The sequence below is a fragment of the Sminthopsis crassicaudata genome, chromosome 4 (genome assembly GCF_048593235.1).
Source record: "Sminthopsis crassicaudata isolate SCR6 chromosome 4, ASM4859323v1, whole genome shotgun sequence".
Classification (NCBI taxonomy): Eukaryota; Metazoa; Chordata; class Mammalia; order Dasyuromorphia; family Dasyuridae; genus Sminthopsis; species Sminthopsis crassicaudata.
Genome location: NC_133620.1, coordinates 284,139,657 through 284,161,669, shown reverse-complemented (window position 1 = coordinate 284,161,669; position 22,013 = coordinate 284,139,657). Strand labels below are relative to the sequence as shown.

Below are 22,013 nucleotides of genomic sequence, written 5' to 3'. Positions count from 1 at the left end.
GAAATATGAGGTAAGTGAAGGTGAGGAAATGAATGGCTGTTCTGAGGCAGGGGGGAAGAGGTCTGGTTTAAGTCTGATTTCTAAAACAAATTAAAGAAGCTTGGTAATACATTTGCAGTCATTATATAATTCCCCTCAAAATCCCTAGGAAAAATCATTTTTCATAGTGGGCAATTTGGTGCCTTTGAAGAAGTAACTTCAACTAGGAACTTAAGAAGATGAACCTGGAACCCCAACAGAAAGGATTTATTTTCGAGTAAGCTCCTTGAGGGCAGGGACTATATTGTACTTTTATCTTTGCACTCCAGAGTCAAATGTCAAATCCTCTTAGGACTGTCTCTTAAGAGGCACATGAGAAATGTTTAAGTAATTTACAAATATTTTCTCATTTTATTCTCAAAACCTTCCTGGCAGAAAGGTACTAATCCCCTTTTTTACTATTAAGAAAATCAAGGCAGACAAACTTACAAGAATCATAAAAGTAATGTGTCTGAGGCCAAATTTGAATTCAGGTCTTCCTGATTCTAAATGATTTATTGTGATACTTAATTTTGTTTTGTACTCAGGAAATGACACTGAGTTCCTTGGCTAACAGCATAGCAAAAAGAACCCTAGATTTAGAATAAAGAGATTTGAGTTTGATGGAATACAAGTCCCTTGAGAGCAAGAACTTTTTCTTCATTGTCTTTATAGCCCAGTACTTAGCACAGTTTCTAGCACACAGTAAATATTTAATAAATATTTGTTGATCTATTAATTGATAGAATCTTTTTCAGAATATCTATACAACCAAGAGCAAGGCAATTAACATTCTCAAAACTGTTTTTCCATTTATATAACAGGCATATTATACCTCATACATGTATATTATACCTCACAATTTCATTTAGTTGTATTTTTTTTTTTTTACAAAATATATAATTGCCATATATATATATAATGCTTTGAGGTTTGCAAACACCATTTTTGTTGTTCAGTTGAATTCAGTCATGTCTGACTTTCTGTGATCCCATTTATTGTCAAGATACTGGAGTGGTTTGCTATTTCCTTCTCTACCTCATTTTACTGATAAGGAAATTGAGGCAAATAGGGTTAAGTGACTTGGAACACACAGCTGGTAAAATGTCTTTGGCCAGATTTGAATTCAAGATGAGTCTTCCTAACTCCAGGGCCAGACTTCATACATTCTACAACCTGGCTCTCCTTGCAAACTTTTACAACCCTAGGAAGAAGAAACTCATGTTAATTCCACTTTACAGTTGAGGAAACTGAGGAAGGCAGTGGTTATGTGATTTGTCCAGAATCACACAGCTAATGAAAGACTAAGTAAGGCTGGATTCTAACTCAGTTCTTCCTGGGTGAAGGATCCAAACCCTACCTACTTTGCTGCCTACTAAGTTAATCATATTAAAAATGTCATCATTATCCTACTCAAAACCTTAGATTAATCTTGATTCTTATGAATCTTATCTATATCCAGGATTCATGGCTTCTCAGTTCTCCAATACTGCCTCTCCTACATTTGACCTCTTTTCTTCACTCACAGAACAATCATTCTTTTCCAGGCCCTTATCACCTCTTGGGTGTACTATTGCAATAGTCTTATTAATCCTCCAAAGTCCAGCCTCCTCTTTTCTTCAATACACCAAAATAATTTTCCTAAGATACAAGTCTAACTATATCAGTTCCCTGCTCAAAAGCTTTTAGAGGTCTTTATTGACTAAAACATAAAATACAAATTCCTTAATTCTTCCCCATCTGCCTCCCTTTCTGGCTTTAATTTCACTTTCTTCTCCTTCCAGAATTCTTATTCTATTCATGAGTGGAAAAAGCTCCAAAATGGCAGTTATAATACCTGATTTCTCATTTTTATTCTGCCACATACTATTTATGTGACCTTGGCAAACCACTTAAAATCCTTGGGCCTCAGTTTCCTCATCTGTAAAATGTAGTAGTAGATGGCCTTAGAAATCTATATACCTATAACCTTCCCCAAACTCAACATTCCATCTTTGCACATGTCATCTCAAATACCTGGAATGCATTTTTGCCTCTCAGCATCCCTCTCTTATTTCAAACTTCATCTCAAAGATTACCTCATTCATGAAGCCTTCCTCAAGCTTTCCCATTGCTAGTGCTTTCTCCTCCTTTGAGTTATTGTGTACATTTTTTATCTGTATAGATTCTGTATCTCCCCCGTCCCCATAAAATATAATTTCATTTTGTCTTGGTATGTCCAGCCTCAAATACATCCTATACACTTAATAGTGTTTGTGGAATTGAGTTATATCATTGCCTAGATGACATTAAATATCTTTTCCTGCTCTAACATTCGGCATTTCACTAATTCAATATATTGACCTCTTCTGCTTGCTCTCAATACAGAGACTTGTTTTTATACAATCTATCCCTTAGTCTCTCTGTTTAAATCTCATTTTAACTGGAAGCTCCTTAGGGCAACATCCTGAAGGGGGAAACACTTCAGTCAATTTAATTCAACAAACATTAATTGGCCACTATGTGCAAGTCACTGTACACTGACATACAGAGACAAAATGAAAAACTGCAACCTGGTCCTCAAAGTACTTACATTCTACAAGGAAGATACAAAACACATCTAGATAAGGAAATACAATGTAACTTCAGAAGGTAAAGAACACTATCTCCTAAGGGGATCAAACAAAGCTTCCCTTGAGTCTGTGATCCTTGAGAAAATCCTTGAGAGAAAATAAGGATTATAAGTGATAGAGGTGATGAGGGAGCAGGATATGAGAGGTAAGATTCCAAACATGGAATCAAAGGACCTGAATCTAAATCCATGATCTGCTACTTACTAGCTGTGTGAAGTTGGGTAAATAACTGACCTTTTCTGGGCCTCAGTTTCTCATCTATAAAATGAGGTCTCCCAGACCCAAATCTATGCGATCCTTTGAGGGCATTCTAGCCTTTGCAATTACTGTTGTTTGTCCTTTGTTTTGAAGAGAACTGATGACATCACAGGGTAATGTCTTGACTTGTGTGTGAATTATATTTAAGTGAAGCCCAGATGCACAAAGCTGTCAGCCTCAATGTCTTCTGGAAGTCTGGTAGCAAGATAAAAGGCAGGAGATGGCTTAGGTTCAGGATATAGCATGTCCAATTTGGCTGGAAACTAGAGTTTATGAAGAGAGCAACAGTTAAGTCTGGAGCACATCAAGAGTGTCAGAATGTAAATGCCAAGCTGAGAAGGCAGTAAAAGGGCTATGACAGTGGTAGTCACATTTGCATAGCACTTCATACTTTTAAAAGTATTTTTGCATCTATTAGCTCATTTGATCCCTAGGGCAACACCCCAGGTAGAAAACTTCTCAGAGGATAAAGTAACTTTAAAGATTCAACACAAAAACTAAAGCTGCTGAAATAAGGTTAAATGAAAAGAATTTGACTGAAAGAAAAACTAAGAAATCTTCATTTTTTTAGAGTTGTCAGAAAATGGTAACAAGTCATTTCTTCAACTTCACTGAGCTGAAATGAAGGAAATGAGCATCTAACTACTTTAGAAAGGAAAACAGTTATCTATCAGGAGAAACTTTCCCCAAAGGAATGAGATACTGAAAAGCTAAACAAAAGGTATTCCTGGGGTCAAATTCCTCCTTCTCCAGAGGGCTTTAGAAACCTGAGGGGTCCTTCTCACCTGAATCGGTTTGTGTGCCATCCTTCTTGCAGGTGACACCTTTCAAGAGCCATCCCTCAGAGGGCTGTTGAAGTCAACTTTTTTTGTAATCCTAGAACATCTGAGATGAAAAGGGCCTTAAAAGTCATCTCAATGAAGGGGGTAGTTCCAGAAAAATCTAGGAAGACTTATATGAACTGACGCAAAGTGAAGTGAGTAGAACCAGGAGAACAATTTACACAGTAATGGAAATATTGTAGTGATAATCAGCTGGGACTTAGCAACTCTGTTCAATCCAATGATTCAAGACAATTCCAAAGGACTTGTGATGAAAGATATTAAACACCTCCAATTTTAGTTTAAAAACTGATGCAGACTAAAGCATATTTTTTCTTTTAAATTTTATTGCTTTTGGGGCAATATGGCTAATTTGGAAACATGTTTTGCATGACCTCATGTGTACTATAAGTGGCATATTTCTTTTCTTCTCAGTAAGTGGGAGAGGAGGCAGAGTGAGGGAAAAATTTGAAATTAAAAAAAATAGATTTTAATAAAAATGAAAACAAAAAGAAAGGGTTCCTCAAAGTTTGGGGGGCAAGGAATCCAGCTGCTTAATTTTGTAGCTAAAGAAAGATCGGATGGGTCAAATGACTTACCCAATTTTTACTGGATCCTGGATTCACTGGATAAACTGATCCAAGTTTACTCTGTTAATAAATGGCAGTCAGGTTTTGAACCCAGATGTCACAAGATCATAGACTAAGAGCTTCAAGACATTTTAGTCCTGGTCAAATCCTCTCATTTTACAGAAACTAAAGCCTAAAGAAAAGAATTTAATAAAGACCTCACAGGTAATAAGGATTTGAACTCATATCCTTTTATTCCAATTCAGGAGTTAACCTTCCTTAGAAGTATACTATTCTTGGTCCTGCAGAATTTACAGAATAATCCAAGGAATTAAGCAAAACACAAATTATTATCCTTTTTATAAATCAGTAAACTATGATGCAAGTTACATAGTAATGTCTCAGAGGGACAGAACTAATATTAAAAGCAGATCTTCTGACTACAAATTCAAAGTTTTTCCACCCCCATCCCTTCCTTTATAACCCTAGCACAGAATGAGTATCTCTACTCAAGAACTGGGAGTATACTGATTTCAATAAATATTTACTGGGGCAGCTAGTTGGTAGAGCATGAGCCCTGAAGTCAGGAGGACATGAGTTCAAATCTGACCTCAGACACTTAACACTTCCTAGCTGTGTGACCCTGGCCAAGTCACTTAACCCCAATTACTCCAGCAAAAATAAGTGAATGAATGAATAAATAAATAAATGTTTTTGTAGGAGTAGAGTGGGGTGGGTGAAGGGGGAAGAAATCTAGCTTGGATCCAGACTAAAAAACCTTAGCAGTTCTCAGAGAATAAATCATAATAGCAGTTTACTTCCTATATAATGCTTTACATACATTATCTCATTTAAGCTTTATGACATATCTGTAGACTAGGTAGACTAGTACAAGGATTATATACCCATTTTACAGACGAAGAAACAGGATTTCAGAGAGGTTGAGCAATTTGCCTTTAATCATAATAGTAACATCTGGTATTCATAAGGTTTGCAAAACATCATATACAGATTATCTTATTTGATACTCATAATTTCCCTGTCGATGTAAATACTCCAGATATTGTCCTCATTTTACAGATAAGGAAACAGTTTGAGAGAAATTAAGGGAATTGTCTAAAATCTCACAACTAGTGTCTAAGCTGGGAAGCAAACCTAAGACTTGCTGATTCTAAGTCCAGATCCACCACATCACATTGCCATGGAGAGCCAATTTTGAGTATTTGATGGGCTGTCATATAGAAGAGAGCTTTATACTATTCAGTCCCAAAGAAAAGGAGCAGGAACAATGAATGGAAGTTCAAAAGAGACAGATTTAGGGTTGATGCCAGGAAAAACTTCCCCAATAACTAGTTATCTAAATTTTCAGTGAGTTGCCTTAGGAGTCTGTGAATTCCCTCTCATTGGAGGTGTTTGAATTGTCATTGGCAATCTTCCAAAAGAAGATACTGTATCCCTTTACAAAGATTAGACAGTCTCCTGACAGGTTAGAGCAGTGGGCCAAATCTAACGATATGCAATTCAACAGAGATAAATATAAAGTCTTATGTGAGTTCAAGAAATCAACTTCCCAAGAACAAACGGTCCCATGATTAGACAGGTTTTTGTTTGTTTGTTTGTTTGTTTTTGTTTTTTTCCTGGAGAAGATCTAGGAACTGTTAGATCAACAAATTTTAAAAAGGGTACTATAATCTTGGGCTGAATCTTGGGTTGTATTGAAAGGTATAATATCTGCAAATAAAGAGGAATAGTCTTTCTACAATCTGCTCTTTCTGATTGGACCACGGATTCTGTTCAGTTCAGGATATTATAATTTAAGAAACTGAAGATTAATCAGAGAAGGACAGCCAGCATGTTGAAAATGGCCTTGAGATCATGTCCTGTAAAGACTGGTTAAAGGAACAGAACATGTTTGACCTGGAGAAGGTTTAGAGAGGCAAAATCACTGTCTTCCAGTACTTAAAAGATATGAATGAGAAATCAGACACAGATCTAGGTCCGTAAGATGTCTCGGAGGTCATTTCATGGATACCATGAAGGAATTAAGGGTTAAAAAGTTTAAGTGACTCACCCAAGTCATTCAAGGTAAGTCTCAGAGGACTTCAACTCTAACTCTGGAGGTGCTATTCTTTTCTCTGAACTATGCTGACTCCAAGAAGGTAGAGCCAGGATCAATCAATTGCAAGGAGGCAAATGAAGGAAAAACTCCATTTGAGCTCTCTGAAAGTTGGATGGCTTACCTTAGAGGGAGAGGGTTCTTTTGGGGGAATGTAAATTGGACTAAGCTACCAAGATCTCTCTCAGTTCTAAAGTTCTAAAATGATCCTGTGATTCCTACAAAAGAACAGATATGTAACTTACCTGGTTTTCCCTATGCAACTGACCTGAAGTGTAATCTTGTGTATATAACATATGATCCAAGTATAGAGAAAGAGGAAAAAAGAGGTAGAAAGAATGGAGTTACCCCAAAAGGGAAAGGATAAAATGGCTTAGGAAGTGAGCATAGTGGTCTAGAGATTAGAAAGCTCAGGATATTGCTACAAACTCAATGTATGACCTTGGATAGAATGCAACCTCTACTTCTCTGGACTTCAATTTTTCTCTCTTGTTAGATGAAGGGGTTGGTTGGTAAGGTTCTGTCCCAGCTCTAACTGATCTATTTGAAATTTAAATAAAACAGGAACAAGTAATCACATTTGGGGAAAAAAAAGTTGCAAATTTCAATTAAAAGCATTTGACAATTAAATGGCTGATCATCCAAACCTGAGATTAAAATGGAAATTTCCTGAAAAGGTGGGGAGAAAAAAAGGACCATTCCTTCCTGACCCTCAAAAGAATCTTGCTTTTTATCCTTCCCATTTTATAATTAAGAAAACTTAAGATCATCGAAATGAAATGACTTTTCCAGGGTCATACAATTAGTAATTAATTGGGATCATATTAACTCTTCTTGTTGTTCAGTTGTGTTCAATTCTTCATAACCTCATTTGGGATTTTCTTGGCAAAGATACTGAAGTGATTTGCTCTTTCCTTCTCCAACATTAACTCTATTACAATGGAAATTATATCTCCAAAGGAAAAGCAAAATGGTAGCTTAAAAAAAAAAACTTCCAGGGTTTGATTCTGCCTAGTAGAAGAAAAGACTTGAAGTCTCTCCTCAAAAGTCCAAACCATTCCAAATGGGGATGACCAGTTTTAAAAGATGTAAGATGTAAGACTAGACAAAAGGGTCAATTCGATTCAGCTCAGCAAGAATTCAAGAGGATACTATGTGCCAGGCACTGTATAGGTACTGATTATGCAAAGATAAATCTGAAACATCCTCTGTGTGCTCACACAACTTATATCCTTCTGATACACCGATTCTGATGATTGTAATAGATAAATAAATGCAAAATATATACAAAAATAAATACAAAGTAATTGGGAGAGAGAACTAATGTGAAATAAACAAAGACTTTAAACTGAGCTCTGAAGGGAAGAAAAGGGATCCAACTGGACGGCTGAAAGGGAAGAACATTCCAGGGATTGAGGATGACTTGTATAAAGAAGTGGGAGGCTAAAGGGTATAAATAGGTACCGACAAGTAGAATGGTTTGCCTGGAAATGTAAACATAAAATGTAAATGTAAAAATGTAAAATCAGGTGCTTACTCATCACTCCCCATCCTCATGTTCCCTATGGATAAGATTGGAGGTTTTAATAGAAGGCAAGTTCAATAGGAGAGGAATATGGCAGTTAAAACAACTAGTATGAACCACATTAAGACCAACATTATATAGTCCCATTATTTCTCTACAGTGATGAATCTTCATTGAACGATAACTTCATTGGAAGTGAATGATGAAGAGTCTCAAAATCACGCCACAAAAAAAAAATCAAATGAAGGAAATAGGAATGTTTAATTTGAAGAAAAGATGATCTAGAGAGAACATGATGTTCATATTCAAGAAGGCTATTGTTTGTCCTTCATTCTCAAAGAGGAACATGACATCAGGGAAGTGTTGCCATGATATGCAAGTAAATTGCATTTAAGTGAAAGAAGGCTGTGCGAAGTCACCAGTCTCACTTTCTCCTGCAGAGCCATCTGGGACCAGTGGCAATATATAGATCAGTACGACTGGAGATAGCCTAGGATACAATGAGAAGCCTTGGTCTTTTTAAGACATGATCTTTTAACAATTTTCAGTTCGACTGAGGCAATGCCCAGTGATTAAAGCTAAGTAAGAAATGAGATAAAGAATGCTTCTTTTATCTTGTTAAATATACACACACATATATCACATATATATGTGTGTGTATGTGTGTGTATACTTATATATGTGTGCATATATACATATACATAAAGCAAGCATACATGCATATATACATATCACAATCTAGAAGAGGAATATCCTCAAGGTTTCTGGCCAAAACAGAAACAATTGCTACTTACATTTACTCTGAGACAATCAAGGTCCAAACAATGACCAAATGGGACTTGGCCTGTGACCTATTGTTGGTCAATCAATGAAAATCAGAGTGATTTGGATTTAAAGCTTGGTCCTTAAGAAAGAAATTTAGCCTCTAAACGCTAAAATATCATGTAAGAATTCAGCAATCAAAAGGTAAGGATATGATATTCTCAGTGGACAGAGAAAAGAGGAGGGATAGAAAAAAAGAAAAAAGAAAAAACACAGGCAGGACAAGACAAGACAGGACAAGAAAAGCTACATTGCCCAACTGACTAGTTCCAGTTGAGTCCCCAGTAGGGCAATTCCTACAACTTACAAAGGTTGTTGTTTGTCCTTCATTCTCAAAGAGGAACATGACATCAGGGAAGTGAGGCCATGATATGCAAGTGAAGTGGATATAAGTGAGGGAGGGCTGTACAAGGTCACCTGCCTCACTTTTTCTTCTGGAGCTATCTGGGTCCAGTAGCCAGATATAGATCAGGAAGACTAGAGATGACTCTCTTCAAGAAGGCAGTGAGATGCTACAAGGTATAATATTCTGGATTTGCAGTCGGGATTATCCAAGTTAAACTCTAGTCTCTGGTACTTATTTGGGTACTTACTGTGTGACTCTGGGCAAGTCATTTAACTCGTGTCTGCCTCAGTGTCTTCAAATATAAAATGAGGGTGATAATAGCATCTACCACCCAGAGTTACTGTGAGAATTAAATGAGATTTTTTAAAGCACTTAGAATGTGTGCTTGGTTTTTTTTTCTTTCAAGAATTTAATCAGCTGTTACATAGAATGAGGACCAGTCTTTTTCTGCTTATCCTTCCAAGGGCAGAAATGGGTAGAAATTACGACCAGATTAAGTTCCAATTAGAACTATGCTACAGTGAAATGGACTGTCTGACAAGGCAGTAGTATCTCTTTCTCTTGAGGTCTTCAAGTGAAGGTTAGATCCATCGACTTTTGGGTCCTATTATATAACATGGCCGAGACCCTTTTTCACTTTTGGGATCATGAAAATCTAGGGTTCTGGATTCCAGGAGAAGAAAAAATCCTACTTTGACCTAAGACAGTTTAATACAACGATAAAAGGTTCTGAGCTCAAGAGAGCTGGGGATCCAAGGAGACCTAGATTGTAATACCCATGGCTGTAATTGAGTGACTAAGCAAGTTTCAGAGAACTTAGTTCTCTCATCTATGTAGGGAAACAATAGACTTTTCAATGTTAAAAATATCATAACAGGGTAAAAGGGTTTTATTGTTTGTGCACTGAACCAGGGAAGATTTTGGAAATGTCTAATCCCAATGAAGACAATTGTCTGAAATAGAGGGTACTGCTCTTTGCCCAGAAATAGGACTGACAAAGATATATTAGTTTTGTTGAAGTCTACCTGGTTTTTGTGTCTACCTGTTTAGAGTGGTTGTGACTAAAGGTTGTCAATTTATCTGTAGAAAGAGATTCTAACCACTATTCTCTAGCATATTATAGTTGAGGCTATATGAACTTGAAGAAATGAAGCTGACTGACAAGCTAATATCCAGATTATGAGGCTATGTATTTGAAACAGGAATAATGGTACTTATCTTGGTTACCTTATAAATCATTTAAAAGGACCGAATAAGGTATTTTGCTAGCCTCAGAGAGCTATTTAAATGTGAACAATTTTTTGTTTGTTGTTCTGATGTGTTGCCCTATCTTTCAGAAAAGCTCTCTACCATTTTGATCCTGAAAAGACTTCTGTGTACTAATTCAAATATTCAATAGCCTGCAATCATGATCTGCATTATCTTGCATTACCTAATTTAAGGTGCATCACGAATGCTTTCTCCCTATCCCTCCCCATTTTTTCTTGCTTCCTTTTCCTTGAAATTTCTGCATTAGATATTTACTTCTTAACATCTCAGGGTGTCATTTAAAGTACCTAAACATTTACATCTATTGAGATTGAACAGGAGCAGCAAAAACTGTTGGATCAATGACCTCCTGGAAAAATGGGAAGAGAAAGAATAAAAGGAGTTTCTGAGAGGCCTAAGTTTTTTTGGCCTTCATTGAATTTACAATTTTGTTAAGGACCAGCTCTGCATACAAGGAAATAATTTTCAGGTATTCTGATGGAAGACATGAGAAAGGAGACTAGGAGAGTGTATGTATGAGTCCCCAGACCATTTAACTGATTTCTCAATCAATCCTGATTTGCAATGGGAGATGATAGAGTTGGTATCAAGGCTATAACCTTTTATCAATCCTTGTATTCTGTTTTTTAAATGAGAAATATTGTCTATTAGCCTCTAAGGGAGGCGTGAAAACATAGTACAGGATATGAGTCAGCCTGAACCACGCTGAGTTAGAAAATGACACAAATTTCTCTAATTTAGGGCTAGGGTTGTGTTAAGAATATAGCCAATGTGGATGTGGACACATTCTGGATCCTTATGGGTAATCAAGGTAAATGGGGTTATAATAAGAGCTTCAGAGGGGCCTAGGACATTCACTCTTGACCTAGGCTAAGGAATGATGCTATATACTGATTGTGATCTGGGGAAGATTGAGGCAGAATAAGGGGGGGGGAACAGGAAAGACAATGGGGGAAATATGGTGGCCAAGCGCTCCCCCTGCTGGCCACATATGGAGTCATAGCAGCAGTGGCAACTGCCCAGCCCAGTACAACAATCCTTAAGGCCCTGAAAGGCACATCTGGCCAAGGGAGGAAGGGAGGGAGGGAAGAAAGGAAGAAGGGAGGGAGGGAAGAAAGGAGGAAGGGAGGGAGGGAAGAAAGGAGGAAGGGAGGGAGGGAAGAAGGGAGGAAGGGAGGAAGGAAGGAAGGAAGGAAGGAAGGAAGGAAGGAAGGAAGGAAGGAAGGAAGGAAGGAAGGAAGGAAGGAAGGAAGGAAGGAAGGAAGGAAGGAAGGAAGGAAGGAAGGAAGGAGAGCCAGGAGAAAGGAAACTTGAGACTCTGGAAGCCAGTTCCTCCTGTCATAGGTCCAAGAGATGGAGATATTCTAGCTCCCGCCTGTATCCTTCCCAGATCAAGGCATAGAAGGAGCTTGCAGAAGACATGAGACCCTGATTCCAGACAGCAAGCATAGGACTCTGTGCCTCATACATCTCCATTACTTCATTCCAAATGACCCAACTAAACTCTGGTTGCTCCTATTTTCCTATCAATGGTTTTTGGAGGAAGAAGTCTCTGAATGGGCTCCAGTCACAGCCCTGGGTTTGCACTCCCAGCTCCAACTATCGATTTCCCCCATAATTCATTTGCTAGGAATGGCGGGTATGATTAGCTCCCTCCCACCTCCCAGTAAAGCCTGAATATAGTCCCCTTATTTCTGAGAAGCAGAATTAATACAGGACTCTCAATCAGGAAACCCATCCCCAGTGAGACTGGGATTATAGCCAGGGCTGAACAATTAAACCAGGTCCCTAGACAGGGCCAGGCCGGCTTGTCCCATCTCCCCTTCCCCAGGGTGCCTTCCTCTAATTAAATTCCCTCTCTTACTCCTTGCTGCAGCAGTGCCCCTGAATACCAGCTTCACCACCTTTGCTGGGAGAAAAGACTGCTATATTCACAGTATAGTACAGGTGTAAACATGGGACTGCACTAACATAGCTCTAGATTCCTCTTCCCATCCTTCAGGTTTTATTCCTTACCATGAACAGGTTGAGCTGAAAGCACTGTTCACGGCTTTCTCTTGAGAGTATTAGACAACTGCAGCCCCAGAATGGCCCAGAATACTATTCTTCCTACCCAGATTCCCCCAAACCCTTCCTATTTGTAGGAGATAGATCCCTTCAACTTGAAATTCACTCATCAATACAATTGCCACAGCTGGAGGGCAAAGAGAGGGTGAGGGTAAAAAGGATAGAGTCTTTTTTCCAGCTGAAAGGCTTTAGAGCGCTTGAAGAAAACTCGCCTCCTTTGTCAATGAAATAGGATTGTAGCAACCCTGTTCTCCGAAGTCAGGACTCCCGGAATCACCACTGCCCTCATTTCTCCCTGTGGCAAAGCATCGCTTCATTTCAGAGGGCAGTACTCACTGATGGGCCAATTTTCCAAGACTACTTTGACAACTTCGAGGAACAGAAACCCCACAGAAAATCCTCAGGATGTTTTCTTAAATGATACACGGAGATTGGGAATGGAGTTGGGGGAGGGAGGGAGTGGCAATGGGAACCACATTCTATCCTCCCAGGTCCCTGGGAGACATTCTTCTTGAAATTATTTCTCCCCCAATCCCCCTTTAAAAAAAATCCTGACATGGTGATAATTTTATAAGCTATGTTGCTCTTGTCAAATTATTCAACATCTGTCTTCATGTTCCCACAAAAATTAGCATAGGAGAGTAGTTTCTGATGACACCTTTGGTGAAATATTTTGACTTCTACCAGTAAGTTGCAAACAACCTGTCGTAAGGATAATGTCAATTTCCACTCCTGAATATTAAATAATCCAGAGGTTTGTTGTGTTTTTGTGGGGGAGAGTAATCCTTGCCCTCTAAAAGGCTGGAAGGCCTGCGGGGGTGGATATGCGGGAAGGAGAGGACTAAGACAGGAAGCTTCCTGAACAGAAGCTAATCCTCACTTTACCACCCCAGCCAGCCAGCCTATTCTCTCCAAGACCCGAGCCCCTCAAAAAACCTTGGCTTTCCCCATTAACCAGTTCCTGAGAAGTCAAATAGACAAACTGATTCTGGAGGAAAAGGAAGACTAGGAGGGAATGAGGAAGGAGATGGGTAGGGACCCAGTCATCAAAGGACCATGTGACCTGAACTCAGCTGTGAAAGCATCTGTGCCAGGTAAGAAAAACAGGGCCAGAGAAGAGAATGGAATATGAATGGAAAAAATAAAACCTCTGGTGAAAAAATTCTCCCTCCATTCTCCCTACTCTTCTCCATCTCCTCACTCAGGATTACACCCAGGAGGAAGGAGGAGGAAGAGGAAAAGGATCTCAAATAATAATTCCTGAAATCCAAGGGAGCTGCTATTAAATGTAATGGCAACAGAGAGTATGACAGTCAAGAAGTAGATCAAAGTGTTGGGAAAGGCAGGCTGAGCATCCTATTTCAGCTAAGGAAATACTAATTTTTGAGTTCCTATATCTTACAATAACAACCGTACCCCTTCTTGGGGACAGTTCTAATTCCAATGGTTCTTAAAATCAGCAAATTTAGAAATGGAAGACATTTTAGAAGCATCTATTTCAATCTTTTGTAGATTGGAAAACAGAGATCTGTCAGAATAAAGAGACTTGCCTATAGCTAAATGGGTAATAACCACCATAGGCAAGATTTGAACCCCATACTTTGACTTCAAGATCAGCTCTCTTTCTATTGTACTATGAAATCAGAGGCTGAGTCAGACCCACATACTGAAATTCTCCTCTAAACAGAAACCCCTAAATGTTCTAAATTGACCCCTTGGCTCAAGATTAAGATAGTGACATTTGCCTCACTAATGCCACATAGAATCAGTACACACACACACACACACACACACAGAGGGGTGGAGAGAGAGAAACAGGAGAGGAATGCAAAGTAGGGTAATGGAAAATAGTGGGATGAAGCCAAGAGATCTTAATTATGATCCTAACCTTGACATTTTTTAGCTGTATTACCTTGGATAAATCATTTATCTTTTCCAAGATTCATCTAGCAAACCTCAATTTGTTGTATGAATGTTTATATTATAGTTGCCCTCTCTTCTTACACTTGGGAAGAGCAGAATATTGTTTCTACCTTACACTGGGTGAGAGAATATTTGGAGATGGGATGGCTTCTTTTCTGAGTTTTATGGAGATGTGCTGCTTTTCATCTGTCTCTCAAGATCCACATGCCTATCCACATCCCTATCCACAAAGTCAAGGATGGGTAGCTCTGGACAGCTCCCCATTTCTTTCTTTACCTAGATTTTCTGGGTCTTAGTCCCAGTTCCCTAATGCCCTATAGGTTCTGCAATATAAGAATGACTTTTCTATAACTTCCTTAAACGAAAAATTCCAGGAGTGGCCTGTCACCCCCTTTCCTCCCCACTGACTTGCCTGAGTCTTTCCCACCAACCTCGCCCAACTCCTTTGGTTTTAGAAAAAACTGCCGCAGTCTGAGGTCTCCCCAGTCCAATCCTTCCAACCCAATGTCACACCTACCTCTGGCTTCTTAGCTGAATCTAAGAATCTTGTGGCTCTTCTTATCTCAAACCCAAGTCTTAGGCTTCCTGCTCACGCATTCTTTTTATTCCCTGGTAGCTCTATCTACTTTGAGGAGAGACCATCTGGAAGTGAGTAAAACAGAAATTCTGGGTTCTGACCCACAATTCTTAAAATCAAGCCAAATTTCAGTAAGAGAATCTCCCTTCCCTGTCTAGAGTTTCCTGTATCTCAATTAAATGTGCTGTCACCTGTCATCCCCACCCCCTACATACAAGCTCCCCCTTCTCCCCATTCATCTTAATAAAACCTTACAGCCTAGCCTGTCCTCTTAAGGTTCTGCCTTGCCTTCAGTTACAAGATAGAAATTCTCAAAGGAGATAGTGGCTCCCAACATCAAAGAGGCTGGGGCTAACTCCATTCGATTGTCTCTTCCCTGATTTGCTTAAGATGGATAGCAGAATACCCTAATGGATAGCAGGAGGGAAGGAAACATCAAAAAAAGGTTAAAAAACCTCCCCTTGAATCCCACCCCCAAACACTCCAAAGTAATAGTCCTCTAGACCCCTTGCAAATTCTCCATGTTCCCAGAAAGACTGTCTACTACTAATGGCCAATTTAAGGTTCTCCAATTTAAGAAGCTTTTAGGTCTCTGGAGAAAAGACTAGTTAACCTAGCAGAGAGATGGGAAAAAGTTACTGGATGAACATTATAGAATTGTCACAGAATACCAGGGAGTACTAAGAGGAAGACTTTGGGAACATCTACTATAATATTAAAAAAAGAAAGAAAGAAAGAATGGCTTTTCCCGTTCCTCCTTCCCATTAAGACCCTCTTTGCAAGCAGACTGGCTAGAGAAGATCTGGAGTTTCCTTTTCTCCTTATGGAAGAGTAAAGTAAAGGTTTAAACACTGAAAGAAGGAAAAATTGTGGTAATGGAAAAGAAGGGAGAAAGAAAAGGAAGGAGGAAAGAAAGGAAGAAGAAAAGGAAGAAAGAAAGAGGGAGGAGAAAAAGGGAAAGAAAGGGGAAAAGGAAAGATAGAATGGAATGATGGATAAATGAAAAGGAAAGAAAGAATAAAGCAAGCCAGGAAAGGACACTGGAAAAAGAAAAGCAAGAGAGGGGAGAAGGGTAAGAGAAGGAGGGGAAAGAGGAAGAAAGATGGGAAAGGGGGAGAAAGGGCAGAAGACAAGGAAAGGAAGAAGGAACAGAGTGAGAAAGGGAGTGAAGAAGAGAGAGGGACGAAGTAAGAAAGAAGAAATTATGAGACAAGGAGATAAGGAAGAAGGAGAAAGGGGAAAAGGTATGGGGAAGGAAAAAACGAAGGAAAGCGCTGTTCCTGAATTTCTCTTTTCTCTCCACCTCAGCACTCTAGGCCACTGAGTGGGTGGAGGTCTCCTACTGGCTTTTCCACCTCCAGCTTCTTTCTCCCTCCTTCTTTGCCTACACTGGCCACTCCGGAGGACCTGGCAGCAGGAGAAGCGCAAACTAATTAAGAAGCTTAGAGTTTGGCTGGCAGCCTCAGCCAGCCCCGCCCTGGGGAGAATTAAGCCTGCACTGGCCGTTAGTGTCTCTGCGAACATATTACATCGCCGCCGCACTCCCAGACACGCCGGCCTACTCCTCCTTGCACGGTGTCCCCACCAGGACGGCAGAGCACACACACACACACACACACACACACACACACACACACACACACACACAGAGAGAGAGAGAGAGAGAGAGAGAGAGAGAGAGAGAGAGAGAGAGAGAGAGAGAGAGAGAGAGAGAAACAGGACTTCATTTACACCTCAAGCCTGGCATTTCTGGGAAGACAGCAACTTAGCTCTTCTCTCCTACACACACACACATTCTAAACTGGACCTAACCACCATCAGAGTGAGGCTCACATAGCCCTAGAGACAGAGTGAGAGAAAAAGAAAGTACAAGCAAAAGCTTCGTTCCTCCCATCAAAGCAACACATCATTAAAAAGTGTCCTACAAAGACAGCCACAGCGTCAGGGAAAGCAAAGCAAGAGAGAGAGCCGAGGGGTGACTGACTGCCAATGCTCCTGGGATTCCCCCTCACGCCTTTTTAACTGTTCAACAGCACACATACCCGAACCACAACCACCACCTAACCCCACCCCCTGAACTAGGAAGCTCAGCTAGTATCGGAGAAGGCCTGGCTGGAAGAATGACTTAATCGATGTATCCAAGGGACGGAGGAATGGGAAGGCAGGGGCCAGAGAAGCAAAGAGAAGGGCTGCAGTAATTCCCTGATATTCTCGAGAAATCTAAGTGGACATTTAATTGGGGCGGGGGTGGGGTGGGGGGGAGGAGGAAAACAAGGTTTTCTGGTTTCTTCCTTGACAAGATCTCTGAAAACATTTTCAGGAAGGTTCCGTATGTGTTTGTGTGTGAGATGCATTATGGTCTGCACAAATAAGTAGAAGTCTAGTTGTGCACACCTTGTGGGTACATGTTGTGTTCCTATTTTTCGAAGGAGTGTGTGTGTGTGTGTGTGTGTGTGTGTGTGTGTGTGTGTGTGTGTTTTCCTAGGCCATGGGGAGTAAGGGAGAGGGAGTATCGGGATATGTTCTGTAAATAACAGGGATGTCTGGTAAAGGAGTATCTCGGCAGATTGTTCCAACGATGCTAAGGGAAGCTCGGGCATAGGTGCCCTTTGCCCTCTCGATCCTCGGAGAAGCTGGAAAAGACAAAGCTTGCCTTTCCTAGCAAGTAGTGGGGAGGAAATCGGGGTGCAGAGGTAACTAGCGAGCGGAGCAGAGGTAGACTGGCCCGGGAAATTGGAAACTGGCTCGCCCAGCAAGCCTTATTTGTTCCCCACCACACACAAGCTTGTCGCCATGAACCTCAGATTCCCCTCAATTTCATTTACGAGTCCAAACCTTGTGGGAGCAAGGCCTGAGGAGGGAGAGGTTGAATAACGAATCTAGACGCGCTCGCCAACTTTGAGCTAACACGCTTTCCCCAGCCCGGCTCTCTGCGCCTCGCTAGGGAGTGCCAGGGAGTGACGGACGTTAAGGACCTCTCACCTGCAATCACCTCCCAGCCTATACTGGTCAGCACGACCCCTAATTGGAAGCAGAGTTCACAGCCTGCCAGTTCCCAAGCTTTCCTTTCCTTAGGCGCCTTAGAGCGAGCTAGGACCAGAACAGCAATTCCCCGCCAGTCCTCAAGACCACGCGCACTTTGCGCCCCCGGCAAACTTTACGCTCTCTGCAGCCCAGGTGGCGAGGAACAGTCAGGAGGAAATCTTACCGTAGACACCTTGTCCCTTGCAGTACATAGGGACCAGGGTCAGTAACAGAAGGCAGGTCACCTCCATCTTCACGGCCGGTGCCTCATCCCCGCGGGGCAGCGCAGCCCTAGAGGCGGCGAGGAGCGCATCCGCCAGGGTGCCTCCTTGCCTTCCGTTTGTCCCCCAAAGCTGCGCTGGAGACCGCGGCTGCGGCGACCCTGAGCAAGAGACTGGGGCCGCGACAGCTGCGGCGGCGGCAGCTAGGACTCCTCCAGAAACGCCGTTGTCAAAGCGGTGATCCAGGGGGCGCTGGCCGGGAGCAGGGCGGCTTAGTCCACCCCGACAATCCAGCCAGCGCCCCGGCCTCTTCTCCGGGAAGAGTCTGGCTCAGGGGCGGCAGTGGTCTAAGGGCAGCGAGCCTCAGCCACAGATCTCTGGGGGCTGGCGGGGAGAAAGCTCGGCCCCTGCCACTCTGGGTGCGAAAGAAATGGGAGTTTGGGAGGCGGGGGACTCCTCCCCTTTCTGTGGGAGGGGACAGGTCAGTGGGGCCCCTTCTGCTGAGCGTCTGATAAATTGGTGATCAAAAAGCGTCAAACTTGGCGGTCTTCCCCCACTCCCAGAGGGGATACCTTCCGGCGGGGAGAGGAGGGAGGGAGAAAAGAGGTGTCTGGGCGCCAAACAGATTAATCTGAGAGCTTCAGTCCCAGCCCAGCTGAGCTAAGCCATCCACGCCCGGGCGGGGAGGAGACCGCTGGACACCGGCAAGCCCACCTCCTCAAAACCGAAAAGCCTCCAACCCCTCAGTCCTTCCGCTCCGGAGTGGCGGGAATGAAGGAGGCGTTTCAGTCTCTCTGGAACTAGTGCCGAGGATCCCCCCAGGGAGGGGCAGTTTTCACCTCGGTCTGTCCTCGGAGCTTCTCAACTCCTCCTCCCTGGCCTTGGAGGTTCAGAGAGCAAAGTTAGAAGCGGCTTCGGCTCCGGAGAAATCCGAGGTCTCGCCCCTCCAGGGACCCGCGCGGAAGAGTGAAGACGGCCCCCAAAAAGAAAAAAGGAAAGAAAAGTTTGAGTTGCTAAAAAATATATGAAAGCGATCGTTTCTTCCTCTTGCAGCCTCGGGCCCGACCCTGCACCGGCGGTAGTGAGCTCCGCGAGCTCGCTCTCTCCACTCGGCTCTCCTCCGCCTCTGTCCGTGACTGGCGCTGGCTGGCTCCGTAGCTCTCAGGAGAACAGGGCTTAGCCTTCCCCGAAGTTGGCCAGCTCCCCCCGCCCCCGCCCCCGCCCGCCTCTCTCCCAGGCCAGCTGCCGGGGGCCTCTCGGGCGGGGTGAGGCGCTGGCTGGGGGCTCCCCCCGAGGGCGGAGCACAGCAGTCCAGTCGGGTCGCGAGCCCCAGTGGTACTAGACCTTCCTTTTCTGTAACTTCACCTTCCGTGTGGTTCTTTTCATCCGCCCCCTCCCCTCGAGCTTTTTATTTCAACAGCCTCCCCCCTTCTCCTCCTCTCTCTCCTTCCTTGGGTCTCTCGCTCTCCCTCCCTTTGTCGCTCGTTCTCCTGTTTGATTCCCCTCCAGTTAAAAAAAGGAGCCAATTAAAATGAGCGGAGCTCTCGCAGAGCCCTGCCTCTGTCCAATTTCCTCGCCTCCCCCAGGACCAATTAGAGAAAACAAAACAGGGATGGGGTAGCAGCCGGCTTCTTCTTACCTCTCTCTCTCTCTCTCTCTCTCTCTCTCTCTCTCTCTCTCTCTCTCTCTCTCTCTCTCTCTCTCTCTCTCTCTCTCTCTCTCTCTCTCTCTCTCCCCCTCCCTCCCTCCCTTTCCACTCCTTCCTTCTCTTTCCCTTTGCTCCCTCCCTCCTTTTGCTCTTGCATTTCCTCGCTGCCCCTCGCCCCCCTCCCCCGGGCAGGGAAATGTCAGAAAGCAGAAATGGATCCATCTATCCTGAAAACACTGAGAGAGAAAGGGACGTGGGTTTTAGCAAGCTGAAGAACGGGTTTAGGAAGCTACATTCGCACGCGCGCGCACACATACACCACACACACACACACACACACACACACACACACACACACACACACACACACACAGCCGAGCTGCTGCTGCACACGCAAGCTGCATTGCATGTCGCACGGAACGTGTGTGCAATCGTAGCATATTCCGTGTGAATGCATAGGCAAGGAACAGGAGTCCGCGGGATATTGAACACTATTTTTTCCCCTTTTTCTTTTTTGTCCACTTTTTTTCTGTATGGAAGAGTGGGGTGGAGGATGGAGAAGGTTGAATATCTTTCTGACAAGAGGCTGGGAATTGAGGGCCGCTAGGGGGTAGGGGTGAAGAGATGGTGACCAAGGGACCGAAATGCTCCTGGGGACTTGTACGCGCTCTCGGAGGCCAGGGATTTGGCGCTGACAGCTCTCATTCCTCTGCGGGCTGTCCTCCGCAGGGCCCTGACCTAGGTCTGGGTCCCTGTACTTCTACAGCCAGCCCCGGAAGGCTCTTTCCGCTTGCTTTGGCAGCGGGCATCTAGTCTCTGAAGCCATCAGAGTAAGGGACGAAGCTGGAAGGCGGAGACAGAGCGCGGCACTCGCCCTTGCTGCTGCCCCAAAGATGCCAACAGGTTTGCCCGCGGCCCGGCTCTCGCCTCTACCCGGCCATCTCATATTGCCATCCCCTTTCTCTCGCATTCTTGTATCTTTTTAGGCTCTCCATGGACTTCTAGCAGCTGGCTTAAGAAGAGTACCTTTTCTGAGGCTACCCTTCCCTCCACCTTCCGACAGACACCTAAGGAACGCCCGACCCTCCCGGTCCTTGGGAGTCCAGCGCCCCCTCCCCCCCATAGCTTATATCTATGCCCTGAGGGCCGAGAGAGCTCTCCGGGGTTCTGGGGCCTGGAGGAGGGCGGCGTTGGAGACCTGCACTTAAGGCTGGGTTCCCCGCTTTCCCTGGGGCAAGGGAGTAGGAGGGGCGGCACAGGAGATCACTGAGAGGACTGCTGGGCCACCGTCCTCCAGTTGCCTGGCATTACTCTCAATCCCATTCTGTGTCTGCCTATACTCTTATACACATGCATATAAGCAGTCTGGTCTAATCTCACCTGCTTCTCCTGTCGCTGTTATTTATCTCTGCGTACCTACAGGGCTTTTATTAGGGAGGCCCGTGGGAGCTCTAGCTCAGGGAGTCGTTAACAAGCAGGAGGATTAAGAACAGTCTTTGCACACATCTCCACCCGAATACCTGACTCCGGGTCTCCTAAATGTAGGATGACACTCTTATCCTAAATCTCGGAGCACCTGTCTGAATTTCCCCTTTCTAAATCCAGCAGCTTTTATTCCCTTCTCCTCCACATCCTAGAGAAAGGGGGTGGTCATACAGACCTTTCTCTGCTTATAGCTCCCCTCCCACACCCCTCCTCCACTATAACCAACATCCCTTGCTTTACCAGTTTTGCCTCTTGGACTAGACACACACACACACACACACACACATACCCTTCACATCCAGGACTGAGAGGGACTACCCAAAGAACCATCATATCCCAATACAGACATCAAGAATCCAGGATCATTTTTCAAGTTATTGTTCTAACATCCAAAAGATTGTTATCCTTCCACCAAAAAGGGAAATTTGCATCTAGTATATTTTAAGACATAGTTGATAGCAGACCTGGAGGCCTACAATAGAGTCCTGCTTCTGGAATGCACTAATAGGGTGACCCTGGCAAATCATTTAACCCCTCTGTGTTCTAGGTAACTCTCCAAGACTACAAATAGAATTGGTAGAGTTTCCTCACCTGAGAATTCACTCCTACTCCAATGAAATCCCAGATTGAGTTCATATTCCTGGCATCTTTTGTTTGGAGTCTGGAGGTGGGGATGGTCCTACACCTGTAAAAGATGTCATGACACTCTACT

At 43.1% G+C, this 22,013-nt stretch overlaps 1 protein-coding gene across 2 annotated transcripts in view; it reads right to left on the bottom strand.

The window, feature by feature from the left end:
• Nucleotides 1–19,812, bottom strand: part of MDGA1 (MAM domain containing glycosylphosphatidylinositol anchor 1) — a 92,542-nt gene extending 72,730 nt beyond the window's left edge. For both annotated transcript variants that reach the window (XM_074311037.1, XM_074311036.1), the window contains exon 1: nucleotides 18,132–19,812. In XM_074311037.1, the coding sequence (XP_074167138.1) occupies nucleotides 18,132–18,198 (67 nt within the window). In that variant the 5' untranslated portion in view covers nucleotides 18,199–19,812. The remainder of the gene's footprint in view (nucleotides 1–18,131) is intronic.
• Nucleotides 19,813–22,013: the final 2,201 nt, after the last annotated feature.